At 43.4% G+C, this 22,281-nt stretch overlaps 1 protein-coding gene across 1 annotated transcript; it reads right to left on the bottom strand.

Moving 5' to 3' along the window:
* Nucleotides 1–1,383: 1,383 nt before the first annotated feature.
* Nucleotides 1,384–14,230, bottom strand: LOC133747518 (zinc finger protein 211-like). The gene is made up of 4 exons (XM_062175815.1): nt 14,115–14,230; nt 13,927–13,965; nt 13,289–13,430; nt 1,384–4,576 (listed from the first exon to the last, which is right to left on the bottom strand). Exons 1-4 carry the CDS (start codon nt 14,145–14,147, stop codon nt 3,108–3,110), a joined length of 1,683 nt encoding a protein of 560 aa, XP_062031799.1. The 5' UTR covers nt 14,148–14,230; the 3' UTR covers nt 1,384–3,107.
* Between the last annotated feature and the right edge of the window lie 8,051 nt (nt 14,231–22,281).

The following is a 22,281-nucleotide window of genomic DNA, read 5'->3' as shown; positions in this document are numbered from 1 at the left end:
TCACCTCTGGCCTACTTTCACCCAACTCCCGGGGTCTGTGTGGTGACTCCGCACCTCTTGCCCCACCACTTTCTTCCTCCTAGAAACAAATCCACTGCAACAGTAAAGTTTGTGGCTGGATCTGCAGCATAGTGGGTAAAGCCACCGCCTGCAGTGCCAGCATCCCACATGGGTGCCGGTTCAAGTACTGGTTGTTCCACTTCTGATGCAGCTGTCTGCTATGGCCTGGGAAAGCAGTGGAAGATGGCCCAAGTCCTTGGGCCCCTGCACCCATGTGGAAAGATCCGGAGGAGATTCCTGGCTTCGGATCGGCACAGCTCCAGTTGTTGTGGCCAACTGGGGAGTGAACTAGCACTCTGCCTCTAATTCTCTGTATAACTCTTTCAAATAAATAAATAAAATCTTTAAAAAAAAAAAAAAAAGGAGGGGGGGGGTTAATGTTTATGAGATAGACCATACAAGTATTTGCAAGAGTATGGAAGAACTGGAATTCTGGTGGGTAAGCAGCAAATAACCACTTTGGCTCACTTGCAGTTTTTTGTTTTTCTGCCAATCCTGGAATCAATTTTATTGCTATTGGGTACAGGCTCTTCATCCTTATGCCTTAAGTCTCTCCAGGTTAGCACAGTGCTTAGTTTCCACTGGGCCAAAGGCAAGGGAAAAAATCTGCTTCCCGAGCCTACCCTGGCCCAGCTCCTCAGCTGCCCCCACTCCCACACACCCTACAACAAGTCACATAAACATGGCTATGGGCATAGCCCAGAACAGCAATGAGGCAGATTATTGTGTGAACACGTGTGGGACCAGGGGCCGGGGCCAGATCCAGTCACCAAGCCCAACCCCAAGCTGAGACCACAGTTAAGTCTGGAAAAGCAGGGGCCTGACCTCAATCTCTGGCTGGCTCTTTTGGAACTCTCTCTCCTTTCTTTCTCTTCCTCTCTCTTTTTCTAGATTTATTTATCTGAAAGGCAGTTACAGAATGAGGGGGAGAGACAGAGAGAGGTATTTTCCATGTGCTTGTTCACTCCCCAAATGGCCAGGGCTGGACTGGGCTGGGCCAAGCTGAAGCCAGGAGCCTGGAGCTTCATCTGGGTCACCCACATGTGTAGCAGGGGCCCAAGCACTTGGACCTTCTTCTGATACTTTCCCAGGTGCATTAGCAGAGAGCTGGACTGGAAGTGGAGCAGCCAGGAGACAAACTGATGCCAATACTGGATGCTCGTGCTACAGGCAGTGGCTTTATCCCCTACACCATTGTGCCAGCCCCTTGCACAGCTTCTTAATAAGTTAATATTAACATATCTCCTGTCTCTGGCATTGTACTTTGAGTTAACACAAGTAAAATAATATACATATAAAGAATTGCACACATTTGTAGCAGCTTTATTTGAAACAATCAAAACCCAGAAATAAGCTAAATGCCCATAAACAGATGAATGAATTAAGAAATGGTGTATCCATAGAAAATAATACTCAGCAATAAATAAGCTCATAGAAACATCATTGAAAAATTTCAGGATAATTATGTATCATGAATGATACCAGAAAATAAAAAATAAACATTCTGGGAATCAAATCATATTAAAATCTAGACTACATACACTACCCTATTGTAAGTGAAAGTAAATCATTGGTTGCTGGGAGGGCCAAAGGTGGGTGGTTAGCAGAGCATGAGATAAGTTAGTGGTGACTGGTATGTTCATTTTAATTTGATGGTTTATTACCAGGTTTGGTAACCCTATATTCATGTTTCCTGATGACGTTGGCGTGTCAACCTTGTCTTAGTCGCAGCAAATATTGTTTGTTTCCACATAAAATGATGTCTAGGTCACAAAGCCACCTGGACTAAGGGACTGCCCTTCTCTCTACACCTGTTCTTGCCTTCTGCAGCTACGGCTGCTGTTACACATAAAACTTAGCTCTTTTTTTTTTTCCCCCAACAGTGATCTTAGCTACAAAAGATACACGTTCCTGAAGGTCCTGAGAATGTACACACAGATCCAGAAAATCACTAAAACATTTATAAGGAGTACATTCCAGCTAGTTTGCTGTTGGTTTCTCTACTTCCCATTAATCCAGTGTTTCTGAGCCAATTATGGTTCCTTCTGGTCTCCATAATCTTAGTGATGCTAGCCTACTGAATTATGTTTATTAGGACACTCAGCTCCTTTGCAGGACCTGAAGTAGAAAATGCCTTCAACAGTGCTAGAGATTACTATCCCTGTAAACAAAACAATTCAGACTGTTCCCAGACGCACTGGAGGTTTTCAGGTGTCCCCCGAGCCCACAAAAATTCTGGTGTGTCGATCTAGAAATTAAGACCATACAACCCTGTAGTTTTTCTTAGGAGTTGTGGAGACCAGTTCAAATCAAGACAAAACTGAAAGGAGCTATATCCTGTGGCATATGGTTGTCTCAGATACACAAATTGTGATTCCCTCCCATCCCACCTCCCACCCTGTGGTAGTCCATAATGCTGCATGGCCCAGTCGTTTTAAAGTGACCTCACATAGTAAATGGAGCCTCCAAGATTAAACAGAGCTTAAACAATAAAGACTTTATGATAAAAAACTAATGTGAGTAAGGCGGTTTCCATGTTGGTAACTTGGAGACTGGGGGAAAAAAAAAATCTATGACAAGCGTCAAGACTACAAGTTTCTGAAAAAGTCAGTCCTTCACAAACAGCCAAAAACTCTTACCAGGATCTGTTACAAAACTGGGTCAAGTCCGTGCCCTTACTTTTGACAGACAAGGGAATGAGGAGCCCCTGAAGTCTCACACCACTCATGATTTCCTCCAGCAAATGTGTAAACCCAGAGGTCGGCATCCTTGAACCTGTTGGGTGGTGACTAATGTGTATTGTGTGGGTCTGGCAGGTGGCAGAAGTGAAATGGTTTCTGTCTCAGAACCGTAAAATGGCAAGGACCCTGGGCAGGTTAGAAAGTGTAATATAACTCCTTAAAGATTCCACATACCTGGAACTTAAAGAGAATCTTCTCAGTGTGTATCTTCAGTTATTGGGGCTTTAATTCAAGTACATGGCTCACTCACAAGTGTTCTTCTCCAGTATAATGAAACTAAAAAGAAACTGCATATTCCCTGTACAGCTAAGGCTTTTCTGCAGTGTGAACTCTCTTGTGTTGAATGAGGACAGATTTGCTGCCAAAAGATTTCCCACATTCACTGCACTGATAAGGCTTTCTCCCTGTGTGAATTCTCCGGTGTTGAATAAGGCTAGAACTTTGACTAAAGGATTTCCCACATTCACTGCACTCATAGGGTCTTTCACCAGTGTGAACCCTTAAGTGTTTAATGAGGTTAGATTTGCAGCTAAATGTTTTTCCACATTCACTGCACTCAATAGGCCTTTCTCCAGTGTGAACTCTGTGGTGGTTCTTAAGGTTGGAACTATGGCTAAAGGATTTTCCACATTCCTCACATACATAAGGTCTTTCCCCTGTGTGAACTTTCCGATGTGAACTGAAGCTGGAGCTTTGCTTAAAAGATTTCCCACATTTACTACATTCATATGGCCTTTCTCCAGTGTGAAGTCTCCGGTGGTGAATGAGGCTAGAACTTCTGCTAAAAGATTTCCCACATTCACCGCACTCGTGGGGCCTTTCTCCAGTGTGAACTCTCTGGTGGTAAATGAGGCTGAAGTTCTGGCTGAAAGATTTTCCACATTCACTACACTCATAAGGCCTTTCTCCAGTGTGAACTCTCTGATGTTGAATGAGGTTGGATCTTTGACTAAAGGATTTCCCACATTCACCACACTCATAAGGCCTTTCTCCAGTGTGAACTTTCCTGTGGCTATTGAGGCTGTAGATCTGGCTGAAGGATTTCCCACATTCATTGCACTTGAAAGGCCTTTCTCCAGTGTGAACTCTTTGATGTATAATGAAGCTGGAGTAGTAGGTAAAGAATTTTCCACACTCATTGCATTCGTAAGGCCTATCTTCACTGTGGACTTTCTGGTGCTGAATGAGATTACATCTTCGTGTGCAGGCTTTCCCACACTTGCCACACTCAAAAATCCCTTCTCTAGTGAGGACTTTCTGGTCCTGAACAAGTGTGTCTATGTGGCTAAGGGCTTTCTTGCATCCTCCCCAGTTGTGATAACCTTTTCCACTGCGAAAGGAAGCCCTACACTTGTTACTGTTACCTGGTCTCTCCCCTGTGTCAGTGGCCTGTTGTAGAAATCCCATGCTGGCCAGAAGGCCCTCCCTAACCTCCTTGCAGGTAAAAGGCTTCCCTAACACATGGACTGTACCACTATTTATGAATGAGGCTCTGTCTACAAAGTTTCTGAAGGATACCTTCCTAGTGTTTTGCTCCTTGTGCGGTTGAAGGTTTGCAGTGAAGAACTGTTCCCCATGTGTGTATGGTTTCTGCTCATGATGTGTTCCCTGGTGTTCAGCTGAGTGCAAAATGTCTCTCAGGACCAGGCCACATATATCACAGGGATAGACATTTTGGTAAGATGAACCTTCTTTGGGATTCCTGACCTGTGATACTCCTAAAGAAATGCTCTGTTCAGAAAGTGCCTCTTCATGCTCCACTCCAAGGCAACAACCTGAAAATAAAGAAGTAACGGTGAATGACATGTTTCCCTTAATGAGAGGAGATGAAACAATCATGGATTTATATCTCACATAGCAAAGAACCAGTCCAGGGGATTATTTTCAGGAAAAGCAAGTTGGCGTCAGGTGGAGGAAACAACCACCATGCATTACTGGGCCCCTGGGGTCACAGCATAGAGTAAGCCTTGTCAGGAACAAAACACTAGAATAAGGTTTGACACAAGGAATGAGGCATGTTATGTAATTCATTCCTGTCAATGACTTAGCAGCATATCTGCTCTGCTGGTGACCTGATGCTACAAAGTATATATCCAGGGCATGGAAAATCTGACTGGAATAGTAAATGGTGTTCAGGGATGATTAAAGGACATATGTGCCCTTCAGAACACAAGAAATTAGAAAACACACAAAGGGAACAGTGAGGAACAGGTGAGATAAAGAGCCAGGCAGGTGGGAATTAGCTCTAGACTGGAAGCAAAAATAAAAACGCTAAGTAGTAGAAACGACCAAGTTGGTAAATGTCAACAACAGAGATGAGAAGGTAGAAATGAGGTGTCACTGTCACTGGCAATGGCACCAAAACATAGGTTAAGCTAGACAGGTTCCTAGTATAATCTGAACCATAGTCTTGATGCCATGTCCTCCCTATTTCCCTAGCTCAGGCCCTCTCAGACTCCACCTTGATTAGACTAAGGTCAATAACAATCTCTGAAAGAGACTCTTCTCCTAGCCCAGATGAGCAACTATGGGAACAGAGTAATGTAAATCCTACGGGAAAGATGAGACACATGAGCAGATAACACTAGCCCAGAACACCTCAGCACACAACAGAGCAAAGGAAAATTAAGCAAGTTAAACTTGGTATATATTCAAGTTAGAGTACTGTAACTTTAGGATGTTCAATGTAATCCCATGGTAACTACTAAAAATATACAGAAAATACAGAAAGGAAATAACAAGAAATGCAAGTTTCACTAAAAATACCAGCTGAACACAAAAGAACTAGTGATATAAGAAATCAGTCCCTCCTCATCAGTTATTGCTCTTAAATGGATTAAATTCCCCAACCAAAAGACAAAGACTGGCAAAATGGGCAATAAAACCATGATCTAACTATATGCTGTCTTTAAGAGATTCATTTTAATCAAAACACACAAATAAGTTGAAAAACACAATAGTCCATGGAAATAGTAACCATAAAAGGGTAGGAATTGCTACATTAGAAACTTTAAACCAGAAAAGGTCAAAGATACAGACATCCTATATCAATAAAAGGCTCAACAAAGCAAGAAGATATAACCATTATAAACATTTATGCACTAAACACATGGAGCAAAAACTGACAGAACTGAAGAGAGAAACAGAGTTCCTCAATAATTGAAGATATCAATACTCCATTTTTAGTAAGGGATAGAACCACCAGAGAGAAGACAACAAAACAGAGGACCTAGAAGACACAATAAACTAGTTATAACAAATATATAGAGAACATTCTATACAACAACAATATATTTCTTTCAGTGCACCTGAGACCGTCTCCTAGATAGATCATATATTATGCCATAAATGATGCCTCACTATACTTTTATTTTTAAAAAAATATTTATTTGAAAGGCAGAGTTACAGGGAGAAAAGGAGAGAGAGAGAGATCTTCTATCTGTTGGCTCACTCCCAAATGGCTGCAATGGCCTGGGCTGATCAAGCTGAAGCCCAGATGGGTCTTCATGTGGGTCACAGGGTCCCACGTACTCAGGTCAACTTCTGTTAGCTTCCCAGGCACACTAACAGGGAGCTGGATGGGAAGTGGAGCAGCCAGGACATGAACCAGTATCCATATGGAACGCTGGTGTCACAGGCAGTGGCTTAACCCGCTATGTTCTAACACTGGTCTCAAGCCTTATTATATTTAAAAAGAGAGACTTCATATAATGTATCTTCTCTGACAACAACAGGACAAAGCTGGTAATTAATAACAAGGAAAATTGGAAGATTTGTAACTTTAAAAATTAAATAATGCAGTCTAAAACACACAATGGAGTGAATTAGAAATCACAGAGAAGAATGAAAATGAAAACACACAAACCAAAACTATCAGAATACAGCAAAAGCAGAAAAGGGAAAATTTATTCTATAAACATTAAAAAAGAAGATCTTGATTCAACAGACTATCTTTACCTACTTAAAAAGAACAAATTAAAGATACTAAAAAAAAAAAAAAAGAAAAATCCAGACTCAACAGTCTACCTTTACAACTTAAGGGACTACAAAAAGAACAAGTTAAAGACAAATTTAGCAGAAAAAAAAAGATTAAAGCCAAGATGAAAAATGTTTAATAACCTTGAAAGAGTTATTAAAATGTACAGGCCTTTATCTAGTTTGACTAAGAACAAGATAAAAGACCAAATTACTAAAATAAAAAATGAGAGTGGGAGCATTCTAGAGAAATAACAAGGGTAGTAAGACTAAAATAACTGTAGGCCAACAAACTGAGTAACCAGTATGAATGGACAAATTCCTAGGTACACAAAACCCAGCAATACCAAATCACAAAGAAATAAAAAGCCTGAATAGATACTAACTTGTAAGGTGACAAAATTTGCAATAAAAAAATCAGCAACAAAAAAGTCCTAGACCTGATGACTTCAATGATGTATTCTACCAACCATTTAACAAAGAACATATATCCTTTTCAAATTCTTTCCCCAAATTTTTAAGTGAACACTTCCAAATATTTTCTACAAGTTCAGCATTCCAAAGACACTATAAGAAAACTAGAGACCAATATTCTTGATGGTTACTGATGCAAAAATAATCAACTAAATATTAACAAACAAAATTCTGCAGTATATCAAAAGGATTACACACCATGAGCAACTAGAATTTATTCTTGTAATGCAAGGATGGTTTAACATATAAAAATAAGCCAACATATAGCAAAAAGCATATGATAATTTCAATGGTGCACAAAAAACATTAGCCAAAATTCAACACCTTTTCATGAGTAAAACACTTAAACTGGGAATAGAGAGAAATTACTTGTTATTTCTTAGAAATTACCTTTAAAAACAAAAGCCTTATACAAAAAAAATCCAAGGCTAAAATTATACTCAAAGGTGAGAAACTGAATGCTTTTTGTGCAAGATCAGGAACAAGAAAAGGACATTTGCTTTTACCATTTTATTCAACATGGTAGTGGAAGTTCTAATCATAGGCCAGCGCCATGGCTTAACAGGCTAATCCTCCGCCTTGCAGCGCCAGCACACCGGGTTCTAGTCCCGGTTGCCCCTCTTCCAGGCCAGCTCTCTGCTATGGCCCGGGAAGGCAGTGGAGGATGGCCCAAGTGCTTGGGCCCTGCACCCGCGTGGGAGACCAGGAGAAGCACCTGGCAGCACGATGCGCCGGCCACAGCAGCCATTGGAGGGTGAACCAACGGCAAAAAGGAAGACCCTTCTCTCTGTCTCTCTCGCTCACTATCCACTCTGCCTGTCAAAAAAAAAAAAAAGGAAGTTCTAATCACAGCAATTAGATAAGAAAAAGAAATAAAATGGGATCTGAATGGAGAAATAAGTAAAATTGTTTGTTTAGCTGTTATAAATAGAAAACCCTAAAGATTCCACCAAAATAAAACTGCTTTTTTCATATGTTAGAGGCTGGCGCTGTAGCGCAGTGGGTTAACGCCCTGGCCTGAAGTGCCAGCATCCCATATGGGTGCCGGTTCTAGTCCCAGCTGCTCCTCTTCCCAACCAGCTCTCTGCTTTGGCCTGGGAAAGAAGTAGAAGATGGCCCAAGTCCTTGGGCCCTTGCACCCGCGTGGGAGACCTGGAAGAAGTTCCTGGCTCCTGGTTTTGGATGGGCACAGCTCTGGCCGTTGCGGCCAACTGAGGAGTAAACCATCAGATGAAAGACCTCTCTCTCTCTCTGCCTTTCCTCTCCCTGTGTAACTCAGACTTTCAAATAAATAAATAAATCTTTAAAAAAAAAAACTCTTATAATAAACAAATTCAGGAAATGGGTAGAAATAAGACATGCAAAAATAAGTTGAATTTCTATACATTAATAATAAGCACTATGAAAAGGAAACTATGAAAAAAATTCTGTTTATAACAGTATCAAAAGAATAGAATTTCAAGGTATTTACCAAAGCAGTAAAAGACTTGTTTACTAAAAATGACTAAATACTGCTAAAAGGAACTAAAGATTAATAATGAATGAAAATATATCATATGATCATGGATTGGAGGACTCATATTATTAAGATGTGTGTGCCACCCAAGTGATCTACAGATTGAATGCAACAGCTATCAAAAATCCCAATGATTTTCTTTTGCAGAAACTGAACATCCATCCTAAAATTCATAAAGGGACCCTGGACAGTTATAACAATTTTGCATAAGATCAAAGTTGAAGAATTCGTACTTTCCAAACTTAACAGCAAGTCTATGGTAATTAAAACAGAGTGGTACTAATATAAAGATGGATATGTAGATCAATGGAATAGAACAGAAAGCCCAGCATTAAACTCTCAAACATCTGGTCAAGTGATTTTCAACACGGGGCCAAGCCAATTCATTAAGGGAAAGGAGAGACTTTTCAACACATGATGTTAAGAACACTGGATATCCACATGCTTTGAATGAAGTTACACCCTTAGCTTATGCCATATACAAAACTTAATGCAGGCTGGATCAGCTATCTAAATTTAATGGTCAAAACTATCAAACTCCCAGAAAAGGGGCCTGTGTTGTGGCATAGTGAGTAAGCCCTACTTGCAGTGCTGGCTGCCCATATGAATGCAGGTTTGTGTCCCAACTACTCCACTTCCAACCCAGCTCCCTGCTACTGTGCCTGGGAAAGCAGTGGTAGATGACCCAAGTGCTTGGGCCTCTGCCCCCACGTGGGAAACCCAGAAGCAGCTTCAGGTTCCTGTTTTTTTTTTTGTTTTGTTTTGTTTTTTTTTTTTTGACAGGCAGAGTTAGTGAGAGAGACAGAAAGTTCTTCTTTTTTCCATTGGTTCACCCCCCAAGTGGCCGCTATGGCTGGCATGTTGCAGCTGGTGCGCTGCACCGATCCAAAGTCAGGAGCCAGGTGCTTCCTCCTGGTCTCCCATGCGGGTGCAGGGCCCAAGGACCTGGGCCATCCTCCACTGCACTCCCAGGCCACAGCAGAGAGCTGGACTGGAAGAGGAGACCCCGGGACAGAATCCAGTGCCCCAACTGGGACTAGAACCCGGGGTGCCAGCGCCACAGGCAGAGGATTAGCCTATTAAGCCGCGACGCCAGCCGATGGCTCCTGGCTTTATTTGGCCCAGCCTTGGCCATTGCGGTCATTTTGGGGGAGTGAACATGGAAGACCTCTGTCTGTCTCTCCCTCTCCTTCTCTGTTATTCAGCCTTAATAAATAAATCTTTATTAAAAAAATTCCAAGAAGAAAACATAATGAAATTTCTTGGCTGGCGCCGTGGCTTAACAGGCTAATCCTCCGCCTTTTGGCGCCGGCACAACAGGTTCTAGTCCCGGTTGGGGCGCCGGATTCTATCTCGGTTGCCCCTCTTCCAGGCCAGCTCTCTGCTATGGCCCGGGAGTGCACTGGAGGATGGCCCAAGTCCTTGGGCCCTGCACCCGCATGGGAGACCAGGAGAAGCACCTGGCTCCTGGCTTCGGATCGGCATGGTGCACCGGCCACAGCGGCCATTGGAGGGTGACCAATAGCAAAAAGGAAGACCTTTCTCTCTGTCTCTCTCTCTCACTATCCACTCTGCCTGTCAAAAAAATAAATAAATAAATAAAAAATTTAAAAAAAAGAAATTTCTTGTGATTTCTTGGACATGACAACACAGTAAAAAGGGCAACCCACAGAATGGGAGAAAACATTCGGAAATTACATATCTGATCCAGAACATATCACATACATGAATGTGGCTGAATATATCAAATTATTAGAATAAATCACCTTTCTCATATAAAATCCAATAATTTTAAAAAAACCTACTTTAAAAAGTCAAAGGACAGGGCCGGCGCCGTGGCACAGTGGGTTAATCCTCTGCCTGTGGTGCTGGCATCCTATATGGGCGCCGGTTCTAGTCCCGGCTGCTCCTCTTTCAATCCACCTCTCTGCTATGGCCTGGGAAAGCAGCAGAGGATGGCCCGAGTCCTTGGGCCCCTGTGCCCACGTGGGAGACCAGGAAGAAGTTCCTGGCTCCTGGCTTCAGATTGGCGCAGCTCTGGCTGTTGCAGCCATTTGGGAAGTGATCCATCAGAAGGAAGATGTTTCTCTCTGTCTCTCCCTCTCTGTCTGTAATTCTAACTCTCAAATAAAATAAATAAAATCTTAAAAAGAAAAAAAAAGTCAAAGGACTTGAATAAACATTTCCCCAAAAGAGGTATAAAAATGGCTAATTAGCATAGTAAAAAAAAAAATGCTCAACAGAACTAATCAGCATGGAAATCACAACCACAGTGAGATCATCTCACATTCATCTGGACAGTTTTTTTTTTCCTTTTATTTCTTTTTGACATACAGAATAAACATACTGTTCTTCACCTGGCATATTTTTTAAAAAGTGAAACCATCTAATTTATTTATTTTTTATTTTATTTTTTTTTTTTTTTGACAGGCAGAGTGGACAGTAGAGGGAGACAGAGAGAAAGATCTTCCTTTTTGCCATTGGTTCACCCTCCAATGGCCGCCGCGGTAGGCACGCTGTGGCCGGCGCACCGCGCTGTTCCGATGGCAGGAGCCAGGTGCTTCTCCTGGTCTCCCATGGGGTGCAGGGCCCAAGGACTTGGGCCATCCTCCACTGCACTCCTTGGCCACAGCAGAGAGCTGGCCTGGAAGAGGGGCAACCGGGACAGGATCGGTGCCCCGACCGGGACTAGAACCTGTTGTGCCGGCGCCGCAAGGCGGAGGATTAGCCTACTGAGCCGCAGCGCCGGCTCATCTGGACAGTTAGCATTAGAAAATAACAAGTGTTGGTAAAGTTATGGAGGAACTAATTTGCATACTGCTAATAGCAACATACAGTGGTGCAGCTATCATGAAAAACAGTACAGTAATTCCTTGAAAAATTAAAAATAGGGGCATTTGTCAGCAGTTAAGTCACTGCTTGGGATGCCTTCATCCCATATCAGGGTTCCTGTGTGAGTCCCGGCTACTCCACTTCTGATCCAGGTTCCTGCTAATAAGTACCCTAGGAGGCAGCAGATGACAGCTCAAGTATGTGAGTTCCTGCCACCCAGGTAAGAAACATGGATGGTGTTCCCTGCTCCTGGCTTTTGCCTGGCCCAGTCCTGGCTATTGTGGGCATTTGGGAAGTTAATCAGTGGATGGAAGCTCGCTCTCTACTGGCTTTTCAAATAAAAAATTGAAAAGCAAATAAATGAATAGAATTACCATATGATCTAGCAATTCCACTTCTGGTATACTCAAAAGAACTGAAAGCAAGGACATGCAAAGATATTTGTACTTCTGCATTTATAGTAGATTTATTTATCCACAAAAGCAAAAAAGTAAAAATACCTCATGTGCCCACTGATGGATGAGTAGATAAACAAAATGTGGTAAATACATACAATGGAGTATTAATCCACCATAAAAAGGAACGAAATTCTAACACATGCTATAACATGGATGAACCTTGAAGAAATTATGCAAAGTATGGGGCTGGCTTTGTGGCATAGTGGGCTGAGCTCTGCCTGTGGCACTGGCATCCCATATGGGCACAGGTTCGAGTCCCAGCTGCTCTTCTTGTGATCCAGCTCTCTGCTGACAGTCTGGGAAAGCAGTGGAAGATGGCCCTAGTGCTTGGGCCCCTGCACTCATGTGGGAGTTGGGAAGAAGCTCCTGGCACAGCTTGGCATAGATCTGGCCGTTGTAGCCATTTAGGGAGTGAACCATCGGATGGAAGACCTTTCTCTCTGCCTCTCCCTCTCTCTGTCTATAGCTCTGCCTCTCAAATAAATAAATAAAATCTTACCCCCCCCAAAAAAAAAATTATGCTAAGTGAAATAAACCAGATAGAAAAGAACAAATCCCATACAATTAATTGCACTCACATGAGGTACTTAGAGTAGTTAAAATCAGAGACAGAGAGAAAGCAGAATGATGGCTACCAAGGGATGAGAGCAATGATTGTTTAATGGGTACAAAGTTTTAGTTTTGCAAGATGAAAAAATTCTATGGAAGGATGGTGTGATGTTTGCATAACAAGGTAAATATGCTAAATGCCACTGACCAATTTACATAAAAATTGCTAAAATGGTAAATTTTATGTTATGAATATTTAACCACAATTTAAAAGAAATGAAGAAAAACTTGGAGGAGGTTCTTGCAAGAACAGTTTGTGTAAGTAGTGACAATGTCAATGACTACCTTTCAGGAATGAACAAACGGCAGATATAGGAAGGGAGCAAAACTTGGGTGCCTTGGACCTACACAGTCAGCACACAGGGGCAAGGCAAGCTAGGTGTGATCTATTAGACTTACTGAAAGATGACTGATCCTGATCTTACCCATGAGGCTTTTGGGGAACAGGTATTGGGGTACTAAGGGGAAGGATGTAAGCAAAATGCACCTATCCAGGGAACTGGGAAGGAAGCAGTATGCATGGGCCAAACAGGACCACAACCAAAAGGACAGAGCTACTTTTGAGGAAAAGGAGAAGCAGCAGAGCTGAGCCCAGAGCACAGAGTAGGTTATGAGGGTCTTACCCAGGGCGGATGTAAGTGCGAAGTTCTCCAGCATCACATCCAGGTACAGGCGTCTCTGAGCCTCATCCAGGAGATCCCACTCCTCCCAGGAGAAGTGCACAGCCACATCTTCAAAGGTCACACTGCCCTGGCACGACAGGGACTGCAGGAATCAAGAACAGTTTCACTAGGGAAGACCCATAATTCCTGTCCCCACATATCCACCCCCACGTTTATTCTCCTTCCAAGCTCCCTAACTCACTGGTGCCTGCCTCATGTTCCCAACAGTCACTGGGCTCCTATTTTCTACTGCAAGCTGCTGAAACCTGTCAACACCTGGGTGAGATGACGTCTCTCTGACCCCGAAGGCCAGCTGCCTCCACCACAGACGCCTAACTTCACAGGTGTTTCAAGCCCACCACACGAGTTCATTCCCACTGAAGAGAAAGGAGACCTACAGTTCCCTGAACGCAGCCTCCTCTAAGTACCTGTGCTAAGTACCCACGGCTGTCCACTGGTGGCCCCCAAATCGAAAGCTGCCTACGTAACTCCTGTCCTGGACCCCGAACTCTGAGCTTGGGAATTCGAGTCCCAGACACCACAAATCCAGAGAAAACGGAAGGTCAGGAGCAGGGGGAGATGGGGCGACCTTCACTTACCCGTGGAGGTTCCGAAAGCACTTCGGCAGCCATGGGAAGCTGTGGGAAGAGACCACCGAGGGTGTGACCACACAGGCGCTCCGTGGCCGCCCCTCCACCTGTCAGCTCTCCCACCCCCTTCACGCCGGCTGTCAGGAACAGGGACCCCCACCAGGAGCGCCGCGGCGGCCCCGAGAACACAGATTTACCTCAGCCAGTTGCCACAGCGCGGCGGCCGCCATCGGACTCTCCGGGCCGAGCGGGGCTGCAGCCGTGGGCGACCGGGGCAGAATGCGCTCGGCTGTCCCCAGACGGGCCCGTCAGGCGGCGGGGTCCCGCGCTCTGACTCACCTCTCGCGCCCTCTCGGTCCGTCACTTCCTTCCCGATGCGGGGTCCAGGCGTAAACCCCTGAGAGCACGGACCTCGCGGGGCCGGGGCGGGGGAGCCCAGTGACGCCACGAAGACGCCGGAAGGCCCGCCCCAGCGCCTACGTCCGCACGGAACCTCTGGTTTTCATTGGATGCAGAGACTGCCAGTCTTCGCCCAACGTAGCTGGGCCGGGCAGGCCCCAGCGAGCTCCGGGAGGGGTGGCAGGCGCTCAGACCAGGCGGGCGTTGGCGGCCGGAGCACAGCGCTGATCCGAAGCCAGGAGCCAGGTGCCTCTCCTGGTCTCCCATGGGGTGCAGGGCCCAAGCACTTGGGCCATAGCAGAGAGCTGGCCTGGAAGAGGAGCAACCAAGGGAGTATCCGGCGCCCCGACCGGGACTAGAACCCGGGATGCCGGCGCCGCAGGTGGAGGATTAGCCTAGTGAGCCAAGGCGCCGGCCTGTTGGTTTTTAAAAAGGGTCTCAGTCGGATTTCTGGGGGGGGCCTTAACCGAGCCTGACTTCTGTGCACGTCCCTATTTAAACCTGTATTCGGACTCCCAGAAGCCGACCCTGGTGGACATCTAACGGGAGCTGGAAGCAAAACAATACGTAACTGTTCCCCAAATGCGGGCTGCCTGAAGTATGCAAATCAGTTCTGTCAGGGACAAGACAGAGGACGTACTGGGCAGTCCAAAAGCCGAACACAAGACAGTGCTTCCACATGCTTGCATGCTCGTTTTCCTAACATACATGGACGTTTTTAGCGCATAAAAATAGAATTAAATGTCACTTCTTAAGGAGCATTACAATAACATATTAATGAAACAGAAAATTCTCTTAATGTTAGCTCTATATTTTACTCTTATTGAGTTGTCAAAGATTTTGTGTTGATAAAGAAAAATTATGACTTAGAAGTTATGATCATGGGCAGGAAACAAGATAAGGACTGCTATATACCTAAAAATATGAAAATTAATTGAAGGCAGAAAATAAATAGGGCATCTTTGAATAAACAGAAAATGTATGATTATATGTTTGCACTAGCGGTGCATTTTCAAGCAAAACTAATTGATTTTTTTTTTTCATTTATTAAACTTTTATTTAATGAATATAAATTTTCAAAGTACAGCTTATGGGTTACAATGGTTTCCCCACTCCCATAACTTCCCTCACACCCGCAACCCTCCCCTTTCCCGCTCCCTCTCCCCTTCCATTCACATCAAGATTCATTTTCAATTCTCTTTATATACAGAAGATCAGTTTAGTATATATTAGGTAAAGATTTCAACAGTTTGCCCCCATATAGCAACACAAAGTGAAAAAAATACTGTTGGAGTACTAGTTATAGCATTAAATAACAGTGTACAGCACATTAAAGACAGAGATCCTACATAATATTTTTTTAATTAATTTTCTATGCCATTTCCAATTGATATTTTTATTGATAAAAAAGTATATCAGGAAGAAAAGTAAAGAATTATAGATGGTGTTGAGAAAGCAATAATTACCCAGAATCATATCAGTATATCATTTATTTAAAATATTAAAACTAAGTTTTAACAAATTTGTAAGTTTAAGATTTCAACCAATTCATTTAAAAAATCTAATTGCTTTTAAAAAAAGATTTGTTTATTTACTTGACAGATGGAGTTAGAGAGAGGTGGAGGCAGAAAGAGAGAGGTCTTCCTTCTGCTGGTTCACTCCCCAGATGGCTGCTATGGCCAGAGCTGAGCCAATCCAATGTAGGAGCAGGGGCCCAAGGACCTGGGCCATCTGTTTTCCCAGGCCACAGCAGAGAGCTGGATCAGAAGTGGAGGAGCTGAGACCCGAACTGGTGCCCATATGGGATGCTGGCACTGCAGGAGGTGTCTTTACTCCTTGTGTTGCAGTGCTGGTCCCCAGCTTCCCATCTTGAAATAGAATGCCACTCTGTTGGGCATAGAATAGTCTATTTTTGTAAGATAGCTTCAGCAGGAATGAGAAACAGCAGAATAATTCCATCGTGGTTTGTTCTGGTCTGTTGAGTCTAACTCAGGCATCATGTACATTTACCTAAACCTCCTTCACAGTCCAACACACAGCACTAGGTTTACATGGTATAATTAAAGATCTACCTGTCTGAGCAGGCTTTTCAACTCTCACAACCACTTTTCTGAGAACAGCATGAGGTGATGTGGTACAGCCTGGACACAGGAGGGGATGCTGCTGTTACACACCTGTGGGCATCCTGGAGCTTTATATATTGTAATAGGCAAAACAGAGATTTTATTGTGGGTGAAAAATAATAGCTAAAGTTAAGCAAATTAAGTTCAGTTTCCTATGAAATGAACAGCCATTAAGTGTATGAACTCTTCCTTCTACATTAAGTGAGGATTCACATTTTGCACAGTTGTCTCTGTCAAATATCATGCTGTCATTGGGCTCAAAGGTAGACCCACAGACTTAATTCTTAATCAGATTGCTTCAGCTAACCCTTTAGTTATTTTGTCAAAAAGATTGATCAGACAATGGCAGCTCTTGTATTAGTATACTTAACTGGGAAACAACAGAAGTAAACTTTTCTTCTATTTTCACAAATGGGACGGATAGATCTACCAGAGGTAAATCCTCATGTAGTTCAACATTAAGATGGAGTTCATGTGGATGAGATGATGTGGTAATTGGTGTGCCACCATTCAATATGTCCAGACACCGTCTGAGAGTCGTCTGCAGCCTCTTGCTATACACAGAGCCTCATTGAAGGCTGCTCCCGTATATCACAGCGCCTCCAGTCTGCAGCAGGACCCTCCTCATCACCTCTCTTTGTCAGAGTCATCAGACTTCCATCACTAGTGACTCCTCCTCTGGTCCTTTGTCTCCACATGGGAAAGGCCCACTCCAGACTCTGGAGCATAGATCCTGTTTGTCTTTTGGGAAGTACACATGTGTTCTTGCTCCTGAGCACCTTGAGAGGACAGTTATTTTCCAAACATCAGCCAACACTCTTCTGCCTCAGGATGCTTCTGTCAGATATTCCTTTTCAGATTTTTAAATCTGAAAATTTTAAAATCTTTAAAAAAGATTTTCTGGGGTTATCAGTGGTTCCACCGCAGTAGATCAACCCACCATGCATTCCACCTTTATCTGGATCCTCTGGTTCAGTGACGTAATGTGGGACTTGGTGTGATTGTGCTTTCAGTGTAAATAATAAGCTGTACCCCCTGGGCTTATTGTCCCTCTACCCGTTCAATTTACACTAGCTTGGAAAGCTAACCTAAGAGCTGTTGACATGGTCTTCTGAAGCACTGTGCTGCTGTTTAGATATGGCTTGAAATATTCATAATGTTAATGCCAACATGGAAGGAACAGTTCTGACTTGGTCACTGAAGTATTACCAGACTACAGGGACAAAGGACTTTTATCATGGACCTGAACATCTCCAAAGAGCTCCTTTAGTGGTTAGAGTAGGGAATAGATGGGAGAGGGTCCCAGAGAACAAATGAAACTCCTTTCCTCCAGGAAGTGGCCAAGACAACAGACAGCACATTCCCTAGTGATGACAGCTATCCAAGCCCTGGGAAATTTATAATACACAGCTCTACAAAGAGTGACAAAGAAGGACAACTAGAGAAAGATTGGGTAAAAGACGGTTGCCTCACTGAGACATGGCTCATCTGAGGATACTGTTAGGGAGTTAACATCTTAGCTATATAATGGTTGCTCCACCACATCATTATGTCACCCAGTCTGTCTCTCTCTCTTCCTCTCTCACATCTCCAACCCCCCATAACTCTGCCTTTCAATAATACGTAAACATAAAAAGTAGAAACTATTAATTGATAAAAGGTATGAATTATTGACACATCATCTTGATTAACATCAGGAATAAGAAAAGCCAGACATCAAACAGCTCTGATGATTCTTGTTTTCTGCATGTGATGATGTTTAGCATTTTAGAAAGCTGGTGACCACCCATAGCTAACTAATTCCAAGGAGTGCTGGGAGCTTCCCTAGAGTCCGCCTTTCATGTGAAGACCCCAGATCCAGGACTGTGACCCCACCCATCTCGTTACCAAATCTTGCACATCAAAGCAGCATTTCTGCTGCACCTGTCATGCCAGCACCAATACCAGACAACAAGGGACCATCCCTACAACCCAAAGCCTGCCAGAGAGCATACAAATATGTTGGTCTAGACCTCCCCTCCTCCTGCTTCTGCCTCCTAAGCAAAGTCTCATGCTTCCTGTGTGGCGCTGTTTCCCTGCTCTCAGCAAATCTCAGCAACAAGCGCTTTCAGTGATGTTAATTTCATGGTGCCATCACTCAATCCCTTCTAAAATTAGAATCCTGGGATTACAAAGGAGACAGATTATACTTTCCTATGAGCTTATAGAACAAGCCAAAAGCCAAAACTGTGATTTAAGCTAGCAGAACAGTAGTTGTCACCTTATGGGGAAATCTCCTGGAAAAGGACAAGTGGGAATGTATGACATCATGGAGTCATGGAGTTCTTCTAGCTCTTTTGCAGCATGTAGGTTACATTTTAAATTTTACATTAAAGAGTATTTGCCAAACTCTTCTAGTATAAATAAAGTTTGTTCATTTCCCTGAATGCAAATGTTACTTACACTGGAGTCTGGTTGAGGGCTTTGCCTAATATTACGGCATGGATATCACTTATGACCAAATTTCACTGTGTTCTGACATGGCCTTGAAGCACTGGCATACCAGTAGCCAAAGCCCATCTAATGATTGGAACAAAAGGAAGCAAAACTTGTTTGTGAAACAGCTGATTCTTGTTCAAGGAAAGGATTCTGGAGTGTCTTGTTGTGTCAGAAAGAAGTTCCCAGGGAACATGTTGACATGGTAACAGGACCACGGGAAAAGGAAACCAGATTGACGAAGCTCTCATTGGCTTTATTCTGATGTTGTATCAGAGTAAACAATGACAACTTCAGAACTCCAGATTATGACCCAATGAGAAGTTTTAGAATCTGTGAATCCTTGTTGATACGGATACATGAGTGAAAGTGAGAAAAAAAAGAAAGGATGAATAGTGGGGGATAGGAAGTCTACCCCACAGTGCAATGTCACCTAATAAGAACACACCAAGTTAGCAAATCATCCGTGGTTCCTAAAACTGTGAGTAAAAGACAATATATTTAATAACTTAGAATATCTCCTGAGTGTTAACTAAATATAAAGGAAAAAGAGTAGATTTGAAGACAGGACATCTGACAACATTAAAATAATCAAAACTAACATACCCAATACTGAAAAAACTAGAGCATCCTGTGCTACCTAAAGACAATGCCCAAGGAAGATGGGATATCCCTCCTGTGGCTTCCCTGAAAAAAATATTCAAAAGTTTAATTCTTTGGCAACATGGAAATTTTACAAACAATTTGACCACAATCTTAAAAAATGATAATTTCAAGGAATTCAGTAAAAAGCATAGGAGTTAATTTATTAAAGAATGTAAAGAGGGGCCACCACCATGGCACAGTATGTTAATCTGCTGCCTGTGGCACCGGCATCCCATATGGGTGCCAGTTCTAGTCCCAGCTGCTCCTCTTCCAGTCCAGCTATCTGCTGTGGCCCTGGAAGGCAGTGGAGGATGGCCCAAGTGCTTGGGCCCTGCACACACATAGGAGACCAGGAGGAAGCACCTGGCTCCTGGCTCCTGGCTTAGGATCAGCCCAGCTCCAGCCATTGTGGTCACTTGGGGAGTGAACCAATGGATGGAAGACCTTCTCTCTCTCTCTCTTCTTCTCACTATCTGTAACTCTACCTCTCAAATGAATAAATAAAACCTTAAAAGAAAACAATCTAAAGAGACATGGAAACTAAGTGAAATATGTTAATTTGTCTTGGATCTGCACAAGAGAAATATTGAAGGGTACCATTGGGACAGATTGTGATAGTGCGTTATAATATGCTGTTTAATAATAGTATTGTGCAAATATTGAAATTCCTGGTCTTTATAGTAGGACTATGATTATATATGAAAACATCTCTATGTTAAGAATTATGCTTTTAAATATGCACTGCTACATTTCTAAACTCCACTCAAATTGTTATATACAATTATATTTAAGTATATGTTATATATATATATATATGAAGAAAATAGAGGTAAAGAATGATAAAGTAAATGGATAAAAAGATTAGAAATTGCAAAATTGAATATTGACATGTGTATTGTTCCTACTGCATTTTTTCTGTAAGTCTGAAATAAAATTGACAAAAAATGAAAATTGATGTGCTTCACTTCTTAGAAAATAAGATCTATCATATAATCAACTAAATTAATAAAACAATTTGATGTAATTGCCTCTATTTTTCACATTTTTAAGAAAGATTTATTTATTTATTTGAAAGTCAGAGTTAGACAGAGTGTGGAGAGGCAGAGAAAGAGAGAGAGAGAGAGAGAGAGAGAGAGAGAGAGAGAGGTCTTCCATCTGCTGGTTCACTCCCCAATTGGCCATAACAGCGGGAGCTGTGCCGATCCAAAGCCAGGAGACAGGAGCCTCCTCTGGGTCTCCCACACCGGTGCAGCCCAAGGACTTGCCATCTTTTCCTGCTTTCCCAGGCCAGAGCAGAGAGCTGGATCGGAAGAGGAGCAGCCGGGACTGGAACCGGCGCCCATATGGGATGCCAGCACTTCAGGCCAGGGCATTAACCCGCTGTGCCACAGCGCCAGCCCCTTCACATTTTTAAGAGCAGAAATAGAAGGGATCCTCCTTGAACTTCTAATAAGTTTCTACAAAAAGAGCTACAATACATACAATATAATGTAAACATTTCCCCAAAGTTCAATGGTGAAAGAAGAAGTTCCACTGAATGTCCTTGAGCATAGGCTATTATGGCTATTCAGTATGAAAAAATGCATGCATATGGATGAGAAAGTATCCGTCTTTTTTCTTCATCTCATTAAAGCATTTTAAAATAGATTCAGTATGAGCTCGGCCGGCGCCGTGGCTTAACAGGCTAATCCTCCACCTTGAGGCGCCGGCACACTGGGTTCTAGTCCCGGTTGGGGCACCAGATTCTATCCCGGTTGTCCCTCTTCCAGGCCAGCTCTCTGCTATGGCCTGGGAAGACAGTGGAGGATGGCCCAAGTCGTTGGGCCCTGCACCTGCATGGGAGACCAGGAGAAGCACCTGGCTCCTGGCTTCGGATCAGCGCAATGCGCCGGCCGCAGCGGCCATTGGAGTGTGAACCAACGGCAAAAAGGAGACCTTTCTCTCTGTCTCTCTCTCACTATCCACTCCACCTGTCAAAAAAAAAAAAAAGAATCAGTATGAGCTCTACCATGAACAACTGAACTGTTCAGGTTAGTAACCATCCCTATTCTTATGTTTTCCTGAACTCCAATTCTGCTCTTGGCTCTTTCCCGTAGGCAGGTGTTGTGCTGCGGAAGGTTAAGTTGCCATGTGTGATGCCTGCGTCCTGGGGAGGATGTCTGGAGTGGAGTCCCAGCTACTCCCCGCTTCTGACCTAGCTGCTGCCAATATTCCTGTGGCAGCAGATGATGGTGCAGGCATCTGGGACTCTGCACCCTTGGGGAGACCCAGACAAAGCTCCTGACCCCTGACCCTGGCCTGTCCTGGTTGATGTCTGGCTGTTAGCAGGTATTTGGGAAGTGAGCCAGTGGATGGAAGTTTCTCAGTTTCTCTCTCTCTCTCCCTCTCTCTCTCCCTCTCTCCCTCTCTCCCTCTCCCTCTCTCCCTCTCTCTCTTCTCTCTCTCTCTTTTCTCTCTCTCTCTCTCGCTCTTTCTCTCTCTCTCTCACTGCTTTACAAATAAATAAATCTTCACAGACCCATTAGGTTAAAACTGAATCTTTAAAAACCCATATGGTTAGGATCATGTATAACTTTCTATAAGGGTGTATCCCTTATGTTCTGTTTCCCTCAACCAGAGTAGAAAGTCTGTGGATGCAAAACTGTTTTAATGTCAATACATACATGTCCTGTCATATCCCAGGTACTCAGAAAAGCGCCTGACCATAATTTATAAAACAGAT

The sequence above is a fragment of the Lepus europaeus genome, chromosome 19 (genome assembly GCF_033115175.1).
Source record: "Lepus europaeus isolate LE1 chromosome 19, mLepTim1.pri, whole genome shotgun sequence".
Taxonomy (NCBI): Eukaryota; Metazoa; Chordata; class Mammalia; order Lagomorpha; family Leporidae; genus Lepus; species Lepus europaeus.
Note: the sequence above shows the minus strand (reverse complement) of the source record. Positions and strands in the feature narration are given on the sequence as shown.

Coding starts and splice junctions, on each gene's coding strand:
- LOC133747518 (XM_062175815.1), bottom strand. CDS start 14,147: ATGGCGGCCGCCGCGCTGTGGCAACTGGCTGAG. Junction 13,431..13,926: donor TGCTTTCGGAACCTCCACGG/GTAAGTGAAGGT, acceptor TGATTCCTGCAG/TCCCTGTCGTGCCAGGGCAG. Junction 4,577..13,288: donor CGCACTTACATCCGCCCTGG/GTAAGACCCTCA, acceptor CTTTATTTTCAG/GTTGTTGCCTTGGAGTGGAG.